This window comes from Schistocerca gregaria, chromosome 1 (assembly GCF_023897955.1).
Source record: "Schistocerca gregaria isolate iqSchGreg1 chromosome 1, iqSchGreg1.2, whole genome shotgun sequence".
NCBI lineage: Eukaryota > Metazoa > Arthropoda > Insecta > Orthoptera > Acrididae > Schistocerca > Schistocerca gregaria.
Genome location: NC_064920.1, coordinates 668032195 through 668055493, shown reverse-complemented (window position 1 = coordinate 668055493; position 23299 = coordinate 668032195). Strand labels below are relative to the sequence as shown.

General features: G+C 42.0%; 1 protein-coding gene across 1 annotated transcript in view; it reads left to right on the top strand.

The window, feature by feature from the left end:
* The first annotated feature begins 979 nt into the window (after window positions 1–979).
* Window positions 980–23299, top strand: part of LOC126301277 (uncharacterized) — a 78904-nt gene continuing 56584 nt past the window's right edge. Inside the window, exon 1 of the mRNA XM_049991705.1 lies at window positions 980–1019. Within this exon, the coding sequence (XP_049847662.1) occupies window positions 1008–1019 (12 nt within the window). The 5' untranslated portion in view covers window positions 980–1007. The remainder of the gene's footprint in view (window positions 1020–23299) is intronic.

Below are 23299 nucleotides of genomic sequence, written 5' to 3'. Positions count from 1 at the left end.
AATTTCTCGATTTGACCCTCGTTTTTCTAGCGTCCGCGGCTCCACTCACTATCCCAAAATGACATGTAAAGTCAGGTAGCAACAGTGAACTGCAAATGAAAAATGAGAATCGAAAGAGAAACCCATAGCAACCGGAATACCAACATGCCAAACAAAAACGCTACCAACTTATGCACCAAACTAATAAAAATAGTTTTCTCTCTTGCTAATTGTACTTCAATGGCTATATGGTTGAATGGTACAATTTAATCTATTGTTTTAAAATATCATGGTCTAGAACATTGTACAATACATGCATCGGTACTTCAGCGGCAATATAGGCTGTAATGAAACAGTGGATACACCGGTTCCCGTGAGATCACTGAATTTAAGTGCTGTCGGTCGTTGTTGGCACTTGGATGGGTGACCATCCAGGCCGCCATGCGCTGTTGCCATTTTTTGGAGTGCGCTCAGCCTCGTGAGGCCAATTGAGGAGCTACTTGTCCGCATAGTAGCGGCTTATGTCAAGAATACCATCATAACGACCGGGAGAGCGGTGTGCTGACCCCACGCCCCTCCTATCTGCATCCGCCCCTGAAGATGATATGGCAGTCGGATGGTCCCGGTAGACCACTCGTGGCCTGACGACGGAATGCTTTTCTTTTTAAATATTGTGCTCTGCAACAGTGTACAATACATACACCGAACGAGGGACTGGGAACTGGGAGGAACGGGATTAAAAGTGATATACTGAGGCAACGATACCACATGCGTGGATGAGAAAACGATGCGTGTGTGTGTGTCCTGGTCTGGTAATTCCCGAAAGGCGGCCACAGCCAGGGGGAAAGAAAGTGGCGCCGTCAGCGATCGTGGGCGGCATTACAGCACGGGCAGCGGGCGGTCCATCGCGGGCTCTTGTGCAAGAACTGCATCTCCCACGCAGGCGGTGGGCGCGCTGGGTCACCAAACCGCGGGACCTGCGCACCTCTTCCGCCTCAGCCGCTATCAGTCCACAGACGGCCGCCACCATGGACGTTCGGGTGAGTACGCGCGACTGGTCCGCCACGGGGGCGCTTGTTAACGTCGTCGACTGTGCAGGCACTGGAAACTTCTAACATTTCAATCTTTTGGAGCAAATTAACGAACCTCGTCTCAGATTAGTAATAGTGCCCAACGTCTTCAGTAATTTGTTTGATGTATTCGAATGCGCTTTAGTTTTTACCATCTATAGCTTCTCTAATATGACGGACGTTATTCCCTGATGGCTTATAACATGTCCTATCATCCTGTCCCTCCTTCTTCCCAGTGTTTTTAATATATTACTTTCTCCGCCAACTGCGAGGAGAACCTCCTCAAGGCTTACCTTACCAGTTATTCTACTTTTTGAGTATCCATCTGTAGGACCACATCTCAAACATTTCGAGTCTCTTCTTCTTCGCCTTACCTACTGTGCTCCTAACGTACATTCATAGACATTTCTCCCTCAGATTAAGGTCGATGTTTGGTACTAGAATAGTTTTCTTGGTTAGGAATGCCTCTCTTACATATACTAGTCTGCTCATTATCTCCTATTTGCCTCGTCGCCCCGTGCGTTACTTTGCTGCGTGGGTAGCAGATTTCGTTCAAATGGTTCAAATGGCTCTGAGCACTTTGGGACTTAACTGCTGAGATCATTAGTCCCCTAGAACTTAGAACTACTTAAACCTAACTAACCTAAGGACATCACACACAACCATGCTCGAGGCAGGATTCGAAACTGTGACCGTAGCGGTCGCGCGGTTCCAGACTGTAGCGCCTAGAACCGCTCGGCCACCACGGCCGGCGGTTGCAGATTTGCTTTGAAGCCATATTCTGTAATCATTAGACTGTTCAGTCCATTCAACACGTCCTGTAATTCTTCTCCACTTACGCCGATGGTAGCAATGTCATCAGCAAATCTTACCATTGATATCCTTTCACCCAGAATTTTAATCCCACTCTTGAACCTTTCTTTCATTCCGTCTTTGCTTCTTCTATATGAGCATGAACAACAGGAGCGAGAAACCCTTGTCTCACATACTTTCTAATCCGAGTGCTTCGTCCTTGCTCTTCCATTCCACTTGTTTCCTCTTGGTTCTTGTACATACTGTACCCGAGCCGTCTTTCCCTATAGCTTACTACCATTTTTTTTCAGAATTTCGAGCTTCTTGTAACGTTTGTCGAACGCTTTTTCCAGGTCGACAGACACTATCAACTTGTTTTTATTTTTCTTAAGTATTGCTTCCATTATCAATCAAATGTCAGAATTGTCTCTCTGTCTGAAAGACAAAATGAGCATCATGTAACAAATCCTCAATTTTCTTCTCTGTTCTTCTGTATATCTTTATGGCTTATACCGACAAAATCTGCATACAACAGCATCTCTTTCCCGGTATCGGCAGGGAGATCTGACTTTAGGTTATGTAGAACTGTTTGTTTGTTGCACGAATTCGTGTTCCTTGGCGACGGTTTTTTATGTGAATAATAAACGGAAATTAATCAGTAGTATATTCTTCTCCTGTATGTATCCCCCTTTGTCTCTACCGAAATAGACTTTTCATTCCACTATTGAAGAAATTGTATGATTTTAGTCGTCACTACAAATTTGAGATTAATCTTCAATTCCCGGAATATTATTCGGTGAGAGGTTAGAAGAAGTTAAAGGTCGAAAATGCAAACATACGAAAGATTCGAATCACCTCTTGGGAAAGTTCCTGGATAGGTGCTTTCAGTGACACGTGCTCGTGTGTTATCGTGTTGTGCTTCACGTGCTCCAGTATTTTTGACCTTTTTTCAGTTATATTTTTCGTTACCAAACCAAAGTGTTGGAAACGTTTCGGGACCGTGAGGTGCGATTCCAAAGCAAGTCGCTACTAGACCATTTTCAAATCACTGTTCTAGAATACGAAGTCCTGGTAAAGTAGACATGAGAGCAGACAATCGAATGACTTCAGAGAAGCAGTGCGAGGATCAGCTCAGAACAACCTACACTGAAGTGTAAGAGAGATTCTCAGGAACTTAAAGGGGAAATTTTGGTAGATGGAAGCGATTATTCCCGCGAGACACTGTTGGGTAAATTTAAAGCACCGGTATTCGAGGACGACTGTGTAAATGTCTACTGTCTCCGTCGTGAATCACGTGCAGCGATCGTCAGGGTAAGATAAGAGACAATAGGACATGTATTGATAGTCATCCCTCCCCGTTCACAAGGCACAATCGAATGAAACAGGAAAGGAAGTCGGGTGATATATAGTTATGAAGACTCCCCCTGTTCCCTCTTCACGCAATGTGCAGTATCTGATGCTGTGGATAAACACTCAAAGAGAGATAAAAAGACGACGCACCACTAAGAAATTATCCGATTGGGACGGAAATAGGTAGAGGTGCTGTGCATACGCCCGCATCTCGTGGTCGTGCGGTAGCGTTCTCGCTTCCCACGCCCGGGTTCCCGGGTTCGATTCCCGGCGGGGTCAGGGATTTTCTCTGCCTCGTGATGGCTGGGTGTTGTGTGCTGTCCTTAGGTTAGTTAGGTTTAAGTAGTTCCAAGTTCTAGGGGACTGATGACCATAGATGTTAAGTCCCATAGCGCTCAGAGCCATTTGAACCATTTTTTTTGTGATGTGCATACACAGAAACACTTACAGCACAGCGGTACGTCGACGTATTTTACGCCGCGTTTTGTTGCCCTTCGTGGCAAGCCATCCTGCCCTTACATTTAGGCAAATAGTGTCAGCCAGCACACGGCTAGATTTTCTACTGCTTGTCCTCATGCTTGCCAGACCCTACCTTGGACAGCAAGGAGTCGCTGGATTTCTCCCCAATTAAGAACGATTGCAACATTATGGACTGGGCCCTCCAGTCAGCTCGGGATTTTGGCCATCTCACGCGCCAGATGGACAGATTTTGGCACGATATCCCTCACAAGGACATCCAATAACTCTGTCAATCAATGTTAGGCTGAATAACAGCTTGCGTAAGGGTCATAGGTGGACCAGCGCGTTATAGGCATGCTCAATTTGTGAAGCTCTTTCTCCTGAATAAAGCATCCAATTTTTCTGAAATTGTAATCATTTGTCTGTCTGCACATGTAAATCACATCTACCGATTTCCGTCTCATTCGGTTAATTTCTTCTTGATGCATCGTTTTATTTGACTTTTTTTCTTTGCTTGGAGTGTATATGTATGTGAGGCAGTTTAGACAGGCCATCGCAAGTATATCCATAAAGAGTAAGTATACCGAGGTGCTGTTTTCTAGAAGTTATAGCAAAGACATATGGCGAATTTCCTCACGATCGTAAGTAATTTTTATCGTTTATAGTCGCCGAATTACGACACCGACTTTGTTTTCTTCTAATGAGACTACATACTTTTTCTGTGGTATTTTAAATAAACTTCTAAGAGAACTTCAACTGTATAACTTGTACGGATGGGACTTGATCAAACAATATCAAGATAATAGCGCCACAAAACAGAAGAAGAGGTTGCACAAAGGTCTGTCTTATTATATCAAATATAAGCAGCCATGTACCACAGGTTCTGTTCGTGTGTTTGTTATCACGGCTGGTATACCAGGTGCTCAAAATGTTGACCTTAAGCATTGCTACACGCTGTAAAGTGATTCTGGAGAAACAATATTCCCTTTTCAATTTCATCTGGAGTTAATGGTAGCACAGGCCCGTGTTATGTGGTATTTCATACCTTCGGGAGTCGTCGGTGTTTCGTAGTAGACCGCTTGTTTTAATTCTTGCTCCAGATAAAAGTACTAACTGCTACTTTTGGAGTGTGCAGACCATTTTGCGTTTCCTGAACGATCGTTCCAATCCTCTCCAAATGTTCTCTTAATAAGGTCTGCCATTACACGTGCCGAAGGAGAGGAACACCTGCCATGTTGCTGCTACTCTGACTGTCCTGTGCACAGTGGGGCGCCTTGCAAAAACTGCGGCAGCAACAATTGTTAGGAACTCGAGATACTTGAGTAGATTTCCATAAATAAAATGTGGCCAATTGTGTGGGTCTTAAAAAAGACCCACCAATCGTTGCTATAACAAAATCGTTATTTTTATCCACTTCTGTTTGTCGGCACTGGTTTTCAACTGATGACTAATAAATGTTGCGAAGATTGACTTCTCCATGGTTTGTAAACAATACTTCTTCCTTAAACAAGATTTTGCATAGATGTGCCCCATCTCTTTGCACTTCTCGTAATTAACATTCGGAGAACTGTAATCAATTTTGCAAGTCATTGCCATGAAGCTGTAGATGCAGTGGAATGTGAAGAGGATGAAATACTTTGGAATGCAGCTTTCGCGGAACACTCGTTTGGTTGATCCCCCTCGTACTTCCGAGATGCCTGTTAGTGACATTTTCAGTGTGCGTTACTGCTGCTAAGATGTTAGTTTCATTTCTTTCAGAAGCTACTACTCTTTTTCCTTGGCGTATTTTACTCTCCACACTTCCGTTTTATAGAACTCTTTTTATAATGTTTGCAAAGACAGATCCTGGATTCTTTTCAGCATTCAACGGTACCACGTCTCCAATAGTTTGGTGACGTTCGCCATAAACGATATTCACTTTTTCGACTTTCATATGCATTGTGAATGTCTCAGTAGTAATTGCTGCAACAGCAAAACACAGACGGACAGGCTTCAGACACAAAGGCAACACAAGAACAATACCTGAGTCGTTAAAGAACAGACATTTGTGGAATCTCTTTTCCTGATCGCTGGACAATGGTTTGCGACGCAGTTATCTTGATACTATATAATCAGTTCCGTAAATATCATGTCGTTCAATTTCTCCTAGAAGCTTCTCTTAAATCCCACAGAAAAAATATACAGTTCCATTAGAAATATGAAGCCTGTCCTGTAATTCGGCGTCTACAAACGATAAAATTACTTGCCAACATCAGTAACTTTGCCATACTGTCCACTATAACTTGGCCAAAACCGCATCTCGTTATATTTATTCATTATGGATATACTTAGGGTTGCCTGTCTTAGCTGCCTCAAAGGGTGATTCAGCTGCTCCTACCAATGGGTTGTATGCAATCCACACCTTCAAAACCCTCGCGAAATTTTCATATTATCACACTCGCTGTTAATTATACAAAAAATGAATGGGACCGTTTGTAAGAAACTTATTGTAGATAAATTTTGTACGTGGATACAGTTTTCGAATTATTCAAGTAAAACGTACAAAAATGACCTTCAAACGCACATTCACCTCCACACTCGTCTCTCCCATGTTGTGGCACTCGCTCTTACCACTGTACAAAAATTTCCGACTGCACGAACTATTCCCAATATTCGAGGTTTTTCGGTCTCTACTCATTGTGCTGTTACACCACCAGCATACTCGGCTATTTCGTTAACATTATCGATGTAAATGTGCCCATTAGGGTAATGAAAGAAAAACGACTTTTGTAAACGTTATGACAAAACTAACTGCTATGACAATACGATACAAACTTAATCCTTGTAAGCATAGTAGTTTCGTAATGAGAATACCTGACGAATACAACGAAATAATTGTTTATTTTATGCTGCTATAGTTCACAAAACTGTTAGGTTAAATTCCCACAAACGCCAGTTTTACAATTTTTAAGTGCTCGATAAGCCGGTGGTGTAGTAAGACCAATCAAAGAAGACCAAAAAAGGGCGAAGTGGAAAATAATCCTGACCAGAGGGGACTGAGTGTGGGAGTGGGGGTAGATTTGAAGGTTGCGTTTGTTAGTTTTTCTTGAACAACGGGAAAATATGGCCTCCAGCGAAAATGTACGCCAGCATAATATTTAACTACATGAAATTTCCTACAAAAAGGTCCTGTTCAACTTTTCTATAGGATTAACAGTTTATGCATGGCGAACGAGAAATACCGAAATTTAGTGCATGATATTTGAAGGCGTTGCAAGTTCAAATGGCTCAAATGGCTCTGAGCACTATGGGACTTAAAATCTTAGGTCATCAGTCCCCTAGAACTTAGAACTACTTAAACCTAACTAACCTAAGGACATCACACAACACCCAGCCATCACGTGGCAGAGAAAATCACTGACCCCGCCGGGAATCGAACCCGGGCGTGGGAAGCGAGAACGCTACCGCACGACCACGAAATGCGGGCCGTTGGAGGTTCCACAAATCACATCGCTAGGGACCTTTATATATAACTCTGTTATTACAGAATTTGTACAGTTATAGATTGCTTTGAACCTAAGACAGTGGTGATCGTTTTCTTTTTATCTTTATCTTTATCTTTGGCTGACGGCCTGCCTCTATTCATTTGCTTTCACCTTTCTAGATTCAAGATTTTGTTGTTGGATACGAAATTTTGACGTTGATAGTAGCCTGAAATTTTTCTTGTCCTTTATGGCGTTTCCCGTGACTTTAAATTTTCTCCAATCCTTTCTTGTCTACTCTAGCCGTCCTGTGGGATTCTTTAATTTGGAAATGAAATTAAAAATTTTCTTCATTAGCCTGTTGTCACTCTTTCTGTCCATGTGACTATTAAACTTGAATCTCCTCTTCCTTGTTGTGGTTATGATTGTTTCTGTGTTTCTATATAGATCTCCTTTTCTCCTCCTCGATCAGTTGTTATCTTTATTGTCCCTTCTTTTATATGCCTAAGTCCACCTGCTTGCCTACCACGCTTCTGGCCCGGGTTCGATTTCCGGCCGAGTTAGAGATTTTCTCCACCCGTGGACTGAGTTTTCTGTTGCCCTCATCATCATCTCATCATCACCGACGCACAAGTCTCCAGGTGTGGCGTCATCTGAAATACGACCTGCACCCGGCGGCCGAGCTTCCTCGGACGGGGCCTCCCAGCCATCAATGCCCCACTATCATTTCATTTATGGTTGTAAAATTTTTCTGAGTATTTTCCTTTCTTTCTTTTCCGGCTCTTCTTTTCCTCTTTCAGTCAATGTTAAGCATTCATATCCGTATAATGCTTCTGGTTTAATTACTGATGCGTAGTGTTTAATTTTTTTGATAATCCCATTTTCTTCGATTTTTCTTTACTTGTTGTTATCTAATCCATGTGACTGAATCCATTTCCTCAAATACTTAAACTTATCAGTTTTTTTTTTTATTTTCACATGTTGTGTTTGTATACATTTTCCTCTGTTGTGTTTATGTTGATGTATTCCGTTTCCTCATACGATATTTGTAATCTGGTTTTAGCTGCAGTTTATCTTACCGTCTGTTTCGCCCTTAGAAGTTATTATAATATCGCCAGTAAAAGCGAGAATTTTGACGTCAACCTTCCTCTTCCTTGTTCTGGATAGATTCCTTTGATGGTTTGCTCTTTTATTTCTTTATTTCACTCTTTCATAATCTTGTCTAAGTCCAGATTGCAGAGAATCTGTGAGATCTCATGGCCCTTCCGAACACCTTTGTTAATTCGGAATGGTTCAGAAGCTTCTCCTAGGAATTTAACTTTTGAAGTTGAGTCTGTGAATGTCTGTTCGACTAACTGTCTGGTGGTTTTATCGATACCTCCCTTCTCCAGTGTCAGGAGTACTGTCTATCTGTCTACAGAATCGATGGCTTTTTTGAGACCAGTGACTGTAACGCGCGTGTTAAGGTTCTGCATTGTTCTGATCCTGATGATTGTTTTCAACTTAAAAATTTGTCCTGGACACGATCTATTTTTTCTGAGCCGCGCCTGGCACTCAATAATAGTGTGTCCTGCTTTGTCTTCTGTCTTATTCAGTAGAGTTTTAGATATAATTTTTTAGATTACTGGAAGTACAGATATGCCTCGGTAATTGTTGGAGCCTGTCCTTCTCCCTTCTTATGTAATGTATGAATTATGGCGTGTTTCCAATTGCCCAGCATTCTTCGTTTCTCCCAGTAATTTTTAATAATCTCTTAAATGGTTTGAGCTGCTCACTTCTCTCCCAGTCTCCACGTCTCAGCTAATATCCTACCTTCACATGGCTCTCTATTGTTTTTCACATGACCAATGTATTGTTCAGTTTGATATAGTGGAGGTGGTTCTGAAGGTAGGTTTTCATTTTTCATTTTGAGGCTGAAAATTAGTCGTTGTGTTGGTTCCTCGCAGTTTAAAAGAGCTCTGAAATATTTTGCTTATAACTAACAGTTGTCTTTATTGTTGGTAATCAGTTTCCTTGTTGCATCTTTAAAGTGAAATCTCGCCGGTTTGTACCCTGTTATTTCTCCTTTGAAAACTTTCAGAAGCCCCTTTTATTCTTCTGTCTGAAATTTGTATCTATTCCCACTAATCATTTTTTGTCACAGTTCTGTTTCTGCGTTCGAATAGTTTTTTTATGTCTATTTTCTGATCTCAATGAACGTGTTCCAGTTTCTTTCCTTTTTAAAGGAGTTCCATTTTGTCCAAGCTCTTAGTCTACGCTCTATCGCTTTATCACATATCGTATTCCACCATCTATGTTTCCTTCTTCTTCGTGGTTGTTCTCGTTCCTTCACCGTGTGTATAACTGATTCTCTGATCTCATTCCAATTTTTCATCATTTTGGGGTGAAGCTATTTAACGAATTCATCCCTGTTGTCTGACAGAAATTTTGTGGAAATTCTATCCCGTATTTTAATCTTTATGTTGAAATTTGGCTTTGATTTCTGTTTAAAAGTGGTCCGAATCTATGCCTAGTTCTCTACTGAGCAGTACGTTAATGATTTATCTACAGTTTGGTTGGCTATTGTCACATGATCCAGTTGATATGAATCCCAATGTCTATTAGGAGAAGACCAAGCCCTCTTTCTCCTTGTTAATTATCTGAAAAAGGTTGACATTAGCTTTAAGTCGAATTGTCTGTAGAAGTTTGTGAATCTTTCTTTATTCTTAATGACGCGCTTGTGTGCAGGAAAATTTCCTGCTATTGCCTTTTATCTCTTTCGTCTGCCGATCAGTGCGTTGAAGTCTCTTACAACTAGTTTTATGTGGTACTTTGGTATTTTTTATGACTAATTTCGTAGTGTTCCCAGAATTGTTGGACTTCTTCCGGACTTTTTCTCTTACCGTTGTTGATGGGTGTATGTGAATTTATGATGGAATAGCCCTTTTTTGCTGAGATAAGCGAGGTAAGTGATATTCGCTCAGACTGGGAAACAAAATTTGTCATTGATTCTAATAGGTTTCGTTGGACCAAGAAAGCTGTTCCAAGCATAGTGACTTTCTGTTTATTATTTATTGCTAGTCTTTCTTTAAAAATCCTGCATCCCAATGATTGAAATGTGTTTTCATCTCCGTATCTGGTTTCCTGAAGTTCTAGCATGATTATGTTACGTCTGTTTAATACACTCGCAATTGTTCAGGTTTCTCAGTCTTTCATAAAATATTGATATTCAATGTGCGCTGCAGAATTTTTTCCTTAGTCCGAATGCAAGAAGTTGCACGAAGATCCAAATCTTCCTCATATGATATCTTAGGCCCTCCAGAGTCCGATGGCCAAGTTGCATCACTGTTTCCATTGATGAAGGATTGTTTACCTAGAGGAGCGATTTTCCATTTAGTGTTTACCATCATGCCTTACTTGAAAGTAAATTAGGAAAGGGTGTTACATCTGTTATCGAATCACCAAACTGGTCTTAACAGGCCGCCAAATGTGGGGACAGACACCTTTCATAGACGACCACTTTTGTGACAGACGCTACTGATTTTTTAAGCCGCCGCGTAGAAGCTTGTTGCGCCAGACGCGACGTGAATTTTTGTTCTGCCTGGTGGGTTGCCTTTTCCTCTAGATCCGCCGTACTGAATTCCATCCTCTCCGTCTTTACTATCGTTGAGGAGAAACTGACACATCGGCCTTCTCTGACGTTGACATTAGTATCTCAGGAGTCAGTGTAGCTTAGTACGCGTGCAAGTCATCGGCGGGTATGTAAAAGATTATACCCGCAATTCTCTGTGTAAGGTGGAACAGCTACCAGAGTGCATTAGTGTTGTTCGTGCTTAGCGTTGTCACAAAGCCTGGTAGCGTATACAGGGTGTTTCAGGACCTCACCGAAAAACTTTGACGAAGGATAGGTCGCAGAAAGAACATCACTTTCTATCATGGAACATATAGTGTTAAGTGCGTTCTTAAGGTTATAATAACGAAAAATCACAACTGACAGAGATTACCGTTTATTATTATTCAACATACTGTGAGTAATTTACATCAGTGTTTCAAAAAGTTCGCCCGTGCCTCAATACATGCTGCACGATTTCGTATCAATGCCCGGACAACTCTGAAGAATACACCAGGATTCGCTCAGCAATGCTTTTGACACGTCCCTAAAAAAGGTAATCGAGGGGCGTGAAGTCAGGCCAAAGCACTGGCCACGCAACTGGTTCTCCTCGTCCTATCCAATGTTCCCCAAAATCGACAGCCGTGCTCGCACATCAACGCCGAAATGTGCTGGCGCTCCATCGTGCTGGAACCAGAGGCTTCTACGCAAAGAAATCGGCTAATATTCCAGCAGTTCGGGGTCTGCAGGAACTGTAAGTAAACCGCTCCAATAGGTGCCACTATCACAGGCCTTGAACAGTGTTCCACAACCTTTGTTAGACTATTACCCTGAGTGCAACAAAATCATACATCAGTGTTTCGCCAAGCTTTCTTAGATCATTATTCCTGAGTGCAACAAGATCTTAGATAGTACGCCCCCCCCCCCCCCCCCATCCCCTGACCGTCACCAACTTGAGCACCTAACTAAGCATCAGATTGAAAAAGAACTTTCTTAGAACAATTTTATTTTAAAAAGAGTGAAAGATGAATGATATTTTGTGTTGTGGGTGTTTTTATTAAGTTACAAACTAATGAGTCAATGAGACAATTGGTGCAGTTTCTCTCTAACAATCATTTTTACATTTGAGTTGTTTTCAGTAAAAGCACATCTTAAATCATGCTCCAGATCCATTCAGGTATATCAACAATATCATAATTCAGTCCTGGACTTTGCAATTACTTGTTTTTATTTTATTGCTATCATAGACAAAAATCTATTTTCACATCTACAAATCTTGAATCTCACATTTCTTTTCCACGTTTCATGTGTTGTGTTCAGGTAGCGAGAGAGAGAGAAAGAGAGAGAGAGAAAGAATGATGAAGCAATTCCGAGTGCATTTCCAGTACTAACTACTTCTCCTTCTCAGATAAGAAAGCTAACTAGTAACATTGAAGGTAGGCACTTGTTACAAAACATGCTTTCCCTGCACTACTACTTTCCCTAGTGGCACTTGCTTTACCTGAACCTCCATTTAAAATCAACGAAGATAAAATGTTTGCACTATACCTACTTTTCGTAAATAATTGGATTTCTGGAGTCTTTAATTCTGAATTTGTAGAAATTGGAAGATTTCGGACTGTTAACGCTTTGTGTCTGTCTATTCTAATAATTATTATTAATAATATTAATACTGTGTACAGCGCTATAATAGCCTTATATAAGATGTTGTAGAGGAATGGCCAATATTCAGGGATATGACAGGAACGATCATTCGAAGCAGAAAAGTCTAGTAAACATGAGGTCTGCCGTAAGAACTAAACCACTTCTTCATCTTCGATACTGAGGAACAAATATGTATACATGTTTTGGGAGGAGACAGTATGGACCAAAATAACAAAAAATTGTTTTGTCCACGAGAGCTCTAGAATGCATACCTTAAGCACTAAGGGCACTTGTTCACCAGGAGAGATGTGTTCACACTAGCAGAGATGAGCCAGTGTCATAGCTCATAAGGTATACTTTCAAAATATGGAAAGCAAAGAGCTTGAAGCGATGTGTTTCACAGCATCGAAGATGAAGAAGTGCTGATAGCTCTTAAGGTATGGACTTTAGAGACTCTGTTCAATAGACTTCCTTGTTTCAAACGGTTGTTCCTGTCATATCCCTAATTATTGACCATTCCTCCTGGGACACCCTGCGTACTGTTATCGTGCTGTCAATTAGTTTATTTATCTCTCTCTAAGAGAGCAATGAAGCAATTTACGATCTGCTGCGGAAACTATCCACAAAGTGGAGAAGACATTTTCATGAGACATTGCATTTGTTATATATATGTCATACTTTTACCACGATGAATGATTGGTACAAAGCACAAAGTATGTGCGTAGTAGCTGGCCTATGTGAGAAACCTGTAATCTCCACAATGCTAATAACTGAGAAAAAATTATTATTGATACCTTTTTTGTGGGGGCGTCAGTCTTCTGACTGGTTTGATGTGGCCTGCCACGAATTCCTCTTCTCGCTAACCTCTTCGTCCCACAGAAGCACTTGCAACCTACGTCCTCAGTTATTTGCTGGATGCATTGAAAACTTACATAGTCAATATTAATCTTAGAAAATTGTGGTAGTAATAAAGATCTTTTAAAAATAATTTAGTTTCATTACTGAATCACAATAAAATCCTTTTGTTTTTACCCATCAGCAAATTTCATTTGCCAGTCAGAGGGCAATTACCAGTAGGTTGGGAGTCATTGTCCTACAAGATGACTATCCACCATTCCCGCGCACACGTTTACGGAGAACTTTCATTGCTGGACTATTATCAGTAACTGCATGCGGGTTGTCATAGCCCCAGTTGTGCCCGTTGCTGCTGTCAATGACCCCGTCACGTCTACAAAAGGCTTTATATGTAAATAAAACATGTGTGTGGACTGCATCATTCACTCTTTAGTGGACAAACCACTGTACAAACTGCGTACCTTGTTGATAATCGGCTATGGCACGAAACTACCTGAAAATTCAATGCTAAATCTATGGATCGCTTCACCCTGGAAATGTAGTGTTCTCACGTCACGTCTGCTACCACCAATATACTGATGGCGCAGACTCCTTGTTTCTCGTAAGCGTCCAAGAATTGCAGCAAAGGTACTGTGATGTAGGTGTCTTTGTTAGGGAACCGATTTTCGTAAGTACGGAGAGCTGCTCCTTTCATCCCCCCCCCCCCCCCCCCCCCCCGCCTCACCGCCTCACCGCCTCACCGCCTCACCGCCTCACCGCAACACATAATCACGTTAGTAGTGATCTCATCAAATCCTTAATCCATATTTCGCTGAGAACTAACAGCAAGAAACCTGAATTCATGACTAGTAAGCTGCATGACAATGAAGATACCCTTTTACAACAACGCGAGCTGAATAAAGCACTGGTGGAACACTCGCCACTGAAGATACAGTATTACAACACAGTCTGAGTGACAAAATTGGCACAGATTAGAAAGCTCACTCGGACCGGCGCAGTTGGTCGCTAGGCGGCGGTGTGCAACATGACCATACATGTTATTCATAAACGACGGAGTAAACCGTACACAGGGCGTATCACCTAAACTTTGGACCTTAAGTATTGCGGAAATGCAAAGTGCTATTGGTGTGCGGCTTCTACAGAATGGGTTGGTAATCAGGGGCACCTGTTGTTAGCCAATAAACAGATTGTAATAATACCTAGAAGGTGTACTTTTGTGCAAAACATACACTTTTTTAAATGGAACAATGCCTGTTGACATTCACAGACTAAATGTAGGGTAAATTAGAATGTCAGTGGTGTTTGTTGCAGGATTCTACTACCAGTCGTTTACGTCATATCGTATTTTGAAAAGTTTCTATAGCCACACTTGTTGTGCTATTCAACCTGCTTGGTTGCTAGGTACGATGTTGTTACGTTTTCTTACAGTGCGCTTGTGTACCTTGAATGTATTGCGACTTGTTGGTCAGTTAATGTGTGACAGTCCTAGCGGTACGTCGTGAGTCGATGATGTGGTTTACCAATGCACAAAAAGCCGACATGCTCATGACGTACAGAGAGTTAGGAAGATGGTTCAAATGGCTCTGAGCACTATGGGACTTAACATCGGAGGTCATCAGTCCCCTAGAACTTAGAACTACTTAAACCTAACCAAGCTAAGGACATCACACATCCATGCCCGAGGCAGGATTCGAATCTGCGACCGTAGCGGTCGCGCGGTTCCAGACAAGTGACGACAGGAAAGAGGAAATTAATGCTCTTGCTGCTGTTACAGTTGATCCGCATGTGTCAGGCAAGTGTCATACAGATTATCCATCGACGTAGGTTCGATCCGTATCAGATCCCCCGCCGAGAAGAGCTGCATGGAAACGATAATGAGAATCGTGTTTACTTCCGCACATAGGCATTAAGACAGGGTACTCCTGAAGTACAGGTATCTTGTTTAGAGGTGAAGCCACATTTACCAATCATTGCCAGGTAAACCGCCGAAGTGTGTACTATTGGTCTGTTGTCAAACCCCGTTGGCTTCGTCAGATGGAACGTCAGCGTCCATGGAGTGTAAAAGTGTGGTGTGGGATAGTGAACCATCAGCTCATAGACTCTTCTTTCATAGATGAAACACTGAATGTGCACAAATGTTGCAGCCTCCTAACAGACCATCTTCCACGGATACAAGAAGACATTCCCCTACAGACTAGGAGAAACTTTGGTTCTAATACGATGGTTGTCCAGCCCATAGTGCACGAAGTACTACAGCAAGTCTTCACGAATTGTTCAGTTCGTTGGACTGGACGCAGAGGACCCGTACCTTGGCTGGCTCGTTCCCAAGATTTGACACCTGTAGACTTTCTTCTGTGGGGAAATGTGAAAGACACTGTCTACGAGGACATACAAACTACACCCGATGATATGCAACTACGTATTACTGCAGCCTGCTCCGACATCTCCGCTGAAATGCTGGCACGTGTGCAGCAGCCGTTCCACACCAGACTGGAAGCGTGTATTGCCGCCGGCAGTGATCATTGTCTCTTTACTGGACAGACTCCACATAAGTGTTGTTGATTTTTAGTGTGTAATACCACAGGTATTGTACAAGTGTCGGTGTGGAAACTCGTCGAAATACTATATATAGTAAATAAGTCGCACTGGAATCCTGCAACAAACACCACTGACATTCTAATTTACTCTACTTTTAGTTTGTTAATGTCAATAGGCATTGTTACATTAAAAATGTATGCTTTAAAAAATACATTTTTAAAGTATTATTACAATCGGTTAATGGGAAACAATACGAGCCCCTCACTACCAGTCCCTTCCATGAAAACCGCACGTCAATAGCACTTCCACTTCTACACTATTTGAGGTGCAAGTTTTACCTTATTCACACTGTATTTTTCTTAACAAAAAGTGACTAGTTCTGTGATCTATCATCCCTCAGAGTTTGTCGGTGAGTTCGTGAAACATCGTTTTCAAGGGACATGAACAGTGACAAATGTTGAGTGATCACTGTGAAGAACATGGAGACGGATACTCTTGTGAAACAACATTTTCGGCACGTGATAGAATTTGAAAGCGATTTCGTTGTAGGTCTCCATTTGGCCAGCCAGTCGAATCGTGTAATATTCATATTTGTGTGACATTCGGATGTGACAGCAGCCCGATATTGGAGTGCATGTGAAGGTGGGAGCTAGCATACTCGTCATCAAGATTCCGGTCGACGTCTTCTGACCAGCATAAGAGAGGACAGCCGTATTGTGCACAGAGCACGTCATAACCCATTGACATCTATGCCTACCAAGTAGTGGATTCCTTTCAACATTCCGTGCTATCCCACACCGTTGGTCGAAGACAAGCAGAAGCCAGATTAAGGAATTACCGTCCCATGCGTAGGCTGCAAATAGTACCACAACACAAACAGCTGTGCTGGAGTGAAGCCGTGACGCAGAGGCACGTACTGCTGGTGAACGGAGTAGCAATGTGTGCAGTGATGAATCATATTTTTGTACTACCCATGGTGACTACTGTCAGCGGATATTGTAGCGACCTGGCGAGAGGTGCCACTCATCCAATGTTTTGGATAGGCATAGCGGTGTTTTACCTGACGTCACGGTGTGGGAAGCCGTCATGTATGACGGCTGGAACTCTGAGAGGACAACGGTGTCGCAGTACTCATATTTAATGGATTTTTAATTGACTGGATTTGACTGATAACTCTTTCAACCTTCCATTCCCGAGCGCTTCGCAAATAATATCGTTATAGTGCGGGTGGGCCGTTAATGAAATAGAGGCCTAACATAAAATTCCCCCATAATTCGCAACAGAATATTACTGAAATGTCTTCCTGTGACTCTGAATGTGCACCTGACTGTCAACATACATGTAATTCCTACCATGACTGCAGTTCAAATGTCAAAGAGCAATACCACTTTCAAAGAGTAATAAATTCTCTGCCGGCCAGAGTGGCCGAGCGGTTCTAGGCGCTACAGTCTGGAACCGCGCGGCCGCTACGGTCGCAGGTTCGAATCCTGCCTCGAGCATGATTGTGTGTGATGTCCTTAGGTTGGTTAGGTTTAAGTAGTTCTAAGTTCTAGAGGACTGATGACCTTAGAAGTTAAGTCCCATAGTGCTCAGGGCCATTTGAACCATTCAATAAACTCTCTCCACTACGAAACATTCATTCAACAACAGAAAAACTGCATTATAGCGTAAATTAGTAAATTAATCATCACATCTACACATTGTCACTCAAATACTGTATTTCCATGAAGTGGAAGTCCTACATTCCAACACTACTTGTGACATATATTCTGAAATAAGAAATACACTCATTGCGCCTCCTAATCCTCAACCATCGTAGTATTAATAACAAACTGATTTTATTATTCTGGCCTGGCGCAACTAATGACGTTTCGTCAGTCTCGCAAGACTACAATACCATGACCGACGCACTGCAATGTTGCTCTTGAGTTATTTGTTTGAACAGCTAGCTTCTGTACTCTGTTTGTGGTTGGGCCGATTGTCAGATTGCCGCTTACTGTGCTCGTTAGAACATGTGTGGGACCATCTCGGACGTCAACTCTGCTCCATTGCCGGCATTCAGGTTATAAAGCACCAGTTATAACAATCGTGGGCCGGCTTCCCTCAGGACAGGACACAACGGTTTAATGACACGCTTTCCAACCGAAGCAGCACAGCATCCAGGCCAGAGGCAGTGCAACATCGTACTGATGAGTGGGCTCTTATTGCTGAGTTCTTTGTAAAACTGGCTAGATTTTGCAATCACGAACATCACATACCGTCTCTACTAGTGAAGTTTCATTTTGTTTCCTCCTGCACTTCTGCGTGCTTCACATTTTTTTGCCATGCGGTCTTTATCCGTTGTGGTTCATCTTGCGCATGTTTTGCGGTACTTCAGTTTCTTACAGATAATGCTATGAACTCTACTAGTACTAACTTGAACCTTGTCAATTATCATTTTAACAGTCACACGGCGGTCGGCACGAATTACGTCATCAATTCGACTTTCAAGTGAGGGAGTTGAAACTACATCTGGTCGGCGAGAACGGCGTTCGTTACTCAATGAGTCGCGACCATTTTTGAACTGCTCTACCCACTTGTAAAATTTACACGATTCATACAACCTTCATCATAAACTTCAGACATTCTAAAGTATATCTTCAATGGTTTCTCGCCTTCAGCAAGTAAAAAACGAATAACAGAACGTTGTTCAACTAATGTGGACGTTTCAAGCAGACTGGTCATCTTGAAATGTATTTTTGAGATTATAAACAAAACACTGTTGATACATCAGCTGATCAGGGATCATCCCAGTGATGCCAACTTAAAGCCATGTTGTTGTTGTTGTGGTCTTCAGTCCTGAGACTGGTTTGATGCAGCTCTCCATGCTACTCTATCCTGTGCAAGCTGCTTCTTCTCCCAGTACCTACTGCAACCTACATCCTTCTGAATCTGCTTTGTGTATTCATCTCTTGGTCTCCCTCTACGATTTTTACCCTCTACGCTGCCCTCCAATTCTAGATTGGTGATCCCTTGATGCCTCACAACATGTCCTACCAACCGATCCCTTCTTCTGGTCAAGTTGTGCCACAAACTTCTCTTTTACCCAATCCTATTCAGTACCTCCTCATTAGTTATGTGATGTATCCATCTAATTTTCAGCATTCTTCTGTAGCACCACATTTCGAAAGCTTCTATTCTCTTCTTGTCCAAACTATTTATCGTCCATGTTTCACTTCCATACATGGCTACACTCTATACGAATACTTTCAGAAACGACTTCCTAACACTTAAGTCTATACTCGATGTTAACAAATTTCTCTTCTTCAGAAATGCTTTTCTTGTCATTGCCAGTGTACGTTTTATATCCTCTCTACTTCGACCATCATCAGTTATTTTGATCCCCAAATAGCAAAACTCCTTTACTACTTTAAGTGTCTCACTTCCTAATCTACTTCCCTCAGCATCACCCGACTTAATTCGACTAAATTCCATTACCCTCGTTTTGCTTTTGTTGATGGTCATCTTATATCCTCCTTTCAAGACACTATCCATTCCATTCAACTGCTCTTCCAAGTCCTTTGCTGTCTCTGACAGAATTACGATGTCATCGGCGAACCTCATAGTTTTTAATTCTTCTCCATGGATATTAATACCTACTCCGAATTTTTCTTTTATTTCCTTTACTGCTTGCACAATATACAGATTGAATAACATCGGGGAGAGGCTACAATACTGTCTTACTTTCTTCCCAACCACTGCTTCCTTTCATGTCCCTCGACTCTTATAACTGCCATCTGGTTTCTGTACAAATTGTAAATAGCCTTTCGCTCCCTGTATTTTACCCCTGCCACCTTTAGAATTTGAGAGAGAGTATTCCAGTCAACATTGTCAAAAGCCGTCTCCAAGTCCACAAATGCTAGAAACGTAGGTTTGCCTTTCCTTAATCTTTCTTCTAAGATAAGGCATAAGGTCAGTATTGCCTCACATGTTCCAGTATTTCTACGGAATCCAAACTGGTCCTCCCCAAGGTCGGCCTCTACTAGTTTTTCCATTCGTCTGTAAAGAATTCGTGTTAGTATTTTGCAGCTGTGGCTTATTAAACTGATAGTTCGGTAATTTTCACATCTGCCAACACCTGCTTTCTTTGGGATTGGAATTATTATATTCTTTTTGAAGTCTGAGGGTATTTCGCCTGTTTCATACATCTTGCTCACCAGATGGTAGAGTTTTGTAAGGACTGGCTCTCCCAAGGCCGTCAGTAGTTCCAATGGAATGTTGTCTACTCCGGGGGCCTTGTTTCGACTCAGGTCTTTCAGTGCTCTGTCAAACTCTTCACGCAGTATCGTATCTGCCATTTCATCTTCATCTACATCCTCTTCCATTTCCATAATATTGTCCTCAAGTACATCGCCCTTGTATAGATCCTCTATATACTCCTTCCACCTTTCTGCTTTCCCTTCTTTGCTTAGAACTGGGTTTCCACCTGAGCTCTTGATGTTCATACGAGTGGTTCTCTTGTCTCCAAAGGTCTCTTTAATTTTCCTGTAGGCAATATCTATCTTACCCCTAATGAGATAAGCCTCTACATCCTTACATTTGTCCTCTAGCCATCCCTGTTTACCCATTTTGCACTTCCTGTCGATCTCATTTTTGAGACGTTTGTATTCCTTTTTGCCTGCTTCATTTATTGCATTTTTATATTTTTCTCCTTTCATCAATTAAATTCAATATTTTTTGTGTTACCCGAGGATTTGTACTAGCTCTCGTCTTTTTACCTACTTGATCCTCTGCTGCCTTCACTACTTCATCCCTGAAAGCTACCCATTCTTCTTCTATTGTATTTCTTTCCCCCATTCCTGTCAATTGCTCCCTTATGCTTCTTCTACTGTATTACTATCCCCTCTTCCTGTCATTTGTTCCCTTACGCTGTCCCTGAAACTCTGTACAACCTCTGGTTCTTTCAGTTTATCCAGGTCCCATGTCCTTAAATTCCCACCTTCTTGCAGTTTCTTCAGTTTTAATCCAATGGTCATAACCAACAGATTGTGATCAGAGTCCACATCTGCCCCTGGAAATGTCTTACAATTTAAAACCTGGTTCCTAAATCTCTGTCTTACCATTATATAATCTATCTGATACCTTTTAGTATCTCCAGGGTTTTTCCATGTATACAACCTTCTTTCATGATTCTTGAACCAAGTGTTAACTATGATTAAGTTATGCTCTGTGCAAAATTCTACCAGGCGGCTTCCTCTTTCATTTCTTAGCCCCAATCCATATCCACCTACTACGTTTCCTTCTCTCCCTTTTCCTACACTCGAATTCCAACCACCCATGACTATTAAATTTTGCCGGCGGGGTTGGCCGATCGTTTCTGGGCGTTACAGTCTGGAACCGCGCGACCGCTACGATTGCAGGTTCGAATTCTGCCTCGGTCATGGATGTGTGTGATGTCCTTAGGTTACTTAGGTTTAAGTAGTTCTAAGTTCTAGGGGACTGATGACGTTAGAAGTTAAGTCCCATAGAGCTCAGAGCCATTTGAACCATTTGACTATTAAATTTTCATCTCCCTTCACTATCTGGATAATTTAATTTTTTTCATCATACATTTCTTCAATTTCTTCGTCATCTGCATGCTAGTTGGCATATAAACTTGTACTACTTTAGTAGATGTGGGCTTCGTATCTAGCTTGGCCACAATAATGCGTTCACTATGCTGTTTGTAGTAGCTTACCCGCTTTCCTATTTTCCTATTCATTATTAAACCTATTCCAGCATTACCCCTATTTGATTTTGTGTTTATAACCCTGTAGTCACCTGACCAGAAGTCTCGTTCCTCCTGCCATCGAACTTCACTAATTCCCACTATATCTAACTTTAACCTATCCATTTCCCTTTTTAAATTTTCTAACCTACCTGCCCTATTAAGGGATCTGGCATTCCACGCTCCACTCCGTAGAACGACAGTTTTCTTTCTCCTGATAACGACATCCTCTTGAGTAGTCCCCGCCCGGAGATCCGAATGGGGGACTATTTTACCTCCGGAATATTTTACCCAAGAGGACGCCATCATAATTTAATCATACAATAAAGCTGAATGCCCTCGGGAAAAATTAGGGCTGTAGTTTCCCCTTGCTTTCAGCCGTTCGCAGTGCCAGCACAGCAAGGCCGTTTTGTTACAAGGCCAGATCAGTCAATCACCCAGACTGTTGCCCCTGCAACTACTGAAAAGGCTGCTGCCCCTCTTCAGGAACCACACGTTTGTCTGGCCTCTCAACAGATACCCCTCCGTTGTGGTTGCACCTACGGTACAGCTATCTGTATCGCTGAGGCTCGCAAGCCTCCCCACCAACGGCAAGGTCCATGGTTCATGGGGGGGGGGGGGGGGGGGGGGGGGGCTTATAGCCATAAACGTACCAAAATGACAATTTTTTCCCCGGTCCAATTTGTCTCTTTAATTATTGAATGAACCTTGTACTAAACGGAAACGAATGAATGTAGGCTGCAGTAGTTGGGAAGGGATAATAAGACTTGCGCAGGACAGACGAGATGGCAAACCTCTGAAAACCCCTTGCTCTCTGTGTTCACTCTCTGTCGAACTTGTAATTGCCTTCTGTGCCTCAGATCCAGCGTGAGGCCTCGAAGTTGTCACTTTGTCGGCCATTCAAAGCCGCCGAGACTGCTGTCTGCGTCTGCTCTTCCTCATCTCGTCCGAGAATCCTCCCTAGACAAAAAAAAAAAGCATTACTGGAGTTCTGTGGCAACAATTAAAACTTTGTCACGAAATATGTCTAAACACAGCTAAGGCATTACGGGTCTAATGCGTCGTTGTCTTATATCTTTGAATCACGTGGCTATCCAAAGTATCGGATACTTCCTTCCAAGATATAAACACGATTCAAAAATTTGAGCAACTCTTGTCGATGATTCGCACTGATTGCTCACTTTTCATCTTACCGCTCACATTTTAGTCTTTCAAGCGATACATACAGCAACCGTTAGTTCACATCAACTTTCCAAACAAAAGTTATTTATTTGTGCGTCACGTTGCATTCTCTTTTAAAGTCATCATGGATTAGTACAAAACAAAATTTTAATACGGGTTCTAGATTGTGTTTTTTATTCTAGTTTCCGTCTAGACTGCACATTCAGTTCATATAATTCAAAGGTGTTTAATTTCATTTGCCGTATCTGACGACGGCTGAACGCCGAAAAATGTTCTGTAACTGGAATTAAAAAAGTCAAAGATGCACTATAAACGGAAATAAGTGTTAATGGTTCTTTTGCATTTTGTGGTTTTTAATATTTTCACAATCGACATATTGGTTTTCGTGGTCAGTTATTAATAGAGTATTGCTAGGCCGTGTACATGATTAAAGGTATGAGTCGCCAATGCTGGCGTGCATAAAAATGCGTACAACAGCTTGTAATCAGACTTCGTAAATCATTAAAAGCTAATGAAGGTAGCTGCTATGAGTGATCATGCAAATTTACATATTGGCTGCTACAATGGCGGCCGATCAGTTGCATCACCTTATCAAGACTTCCACGTCTCCTCGTCTCAGTCTAATGCTGAAGCA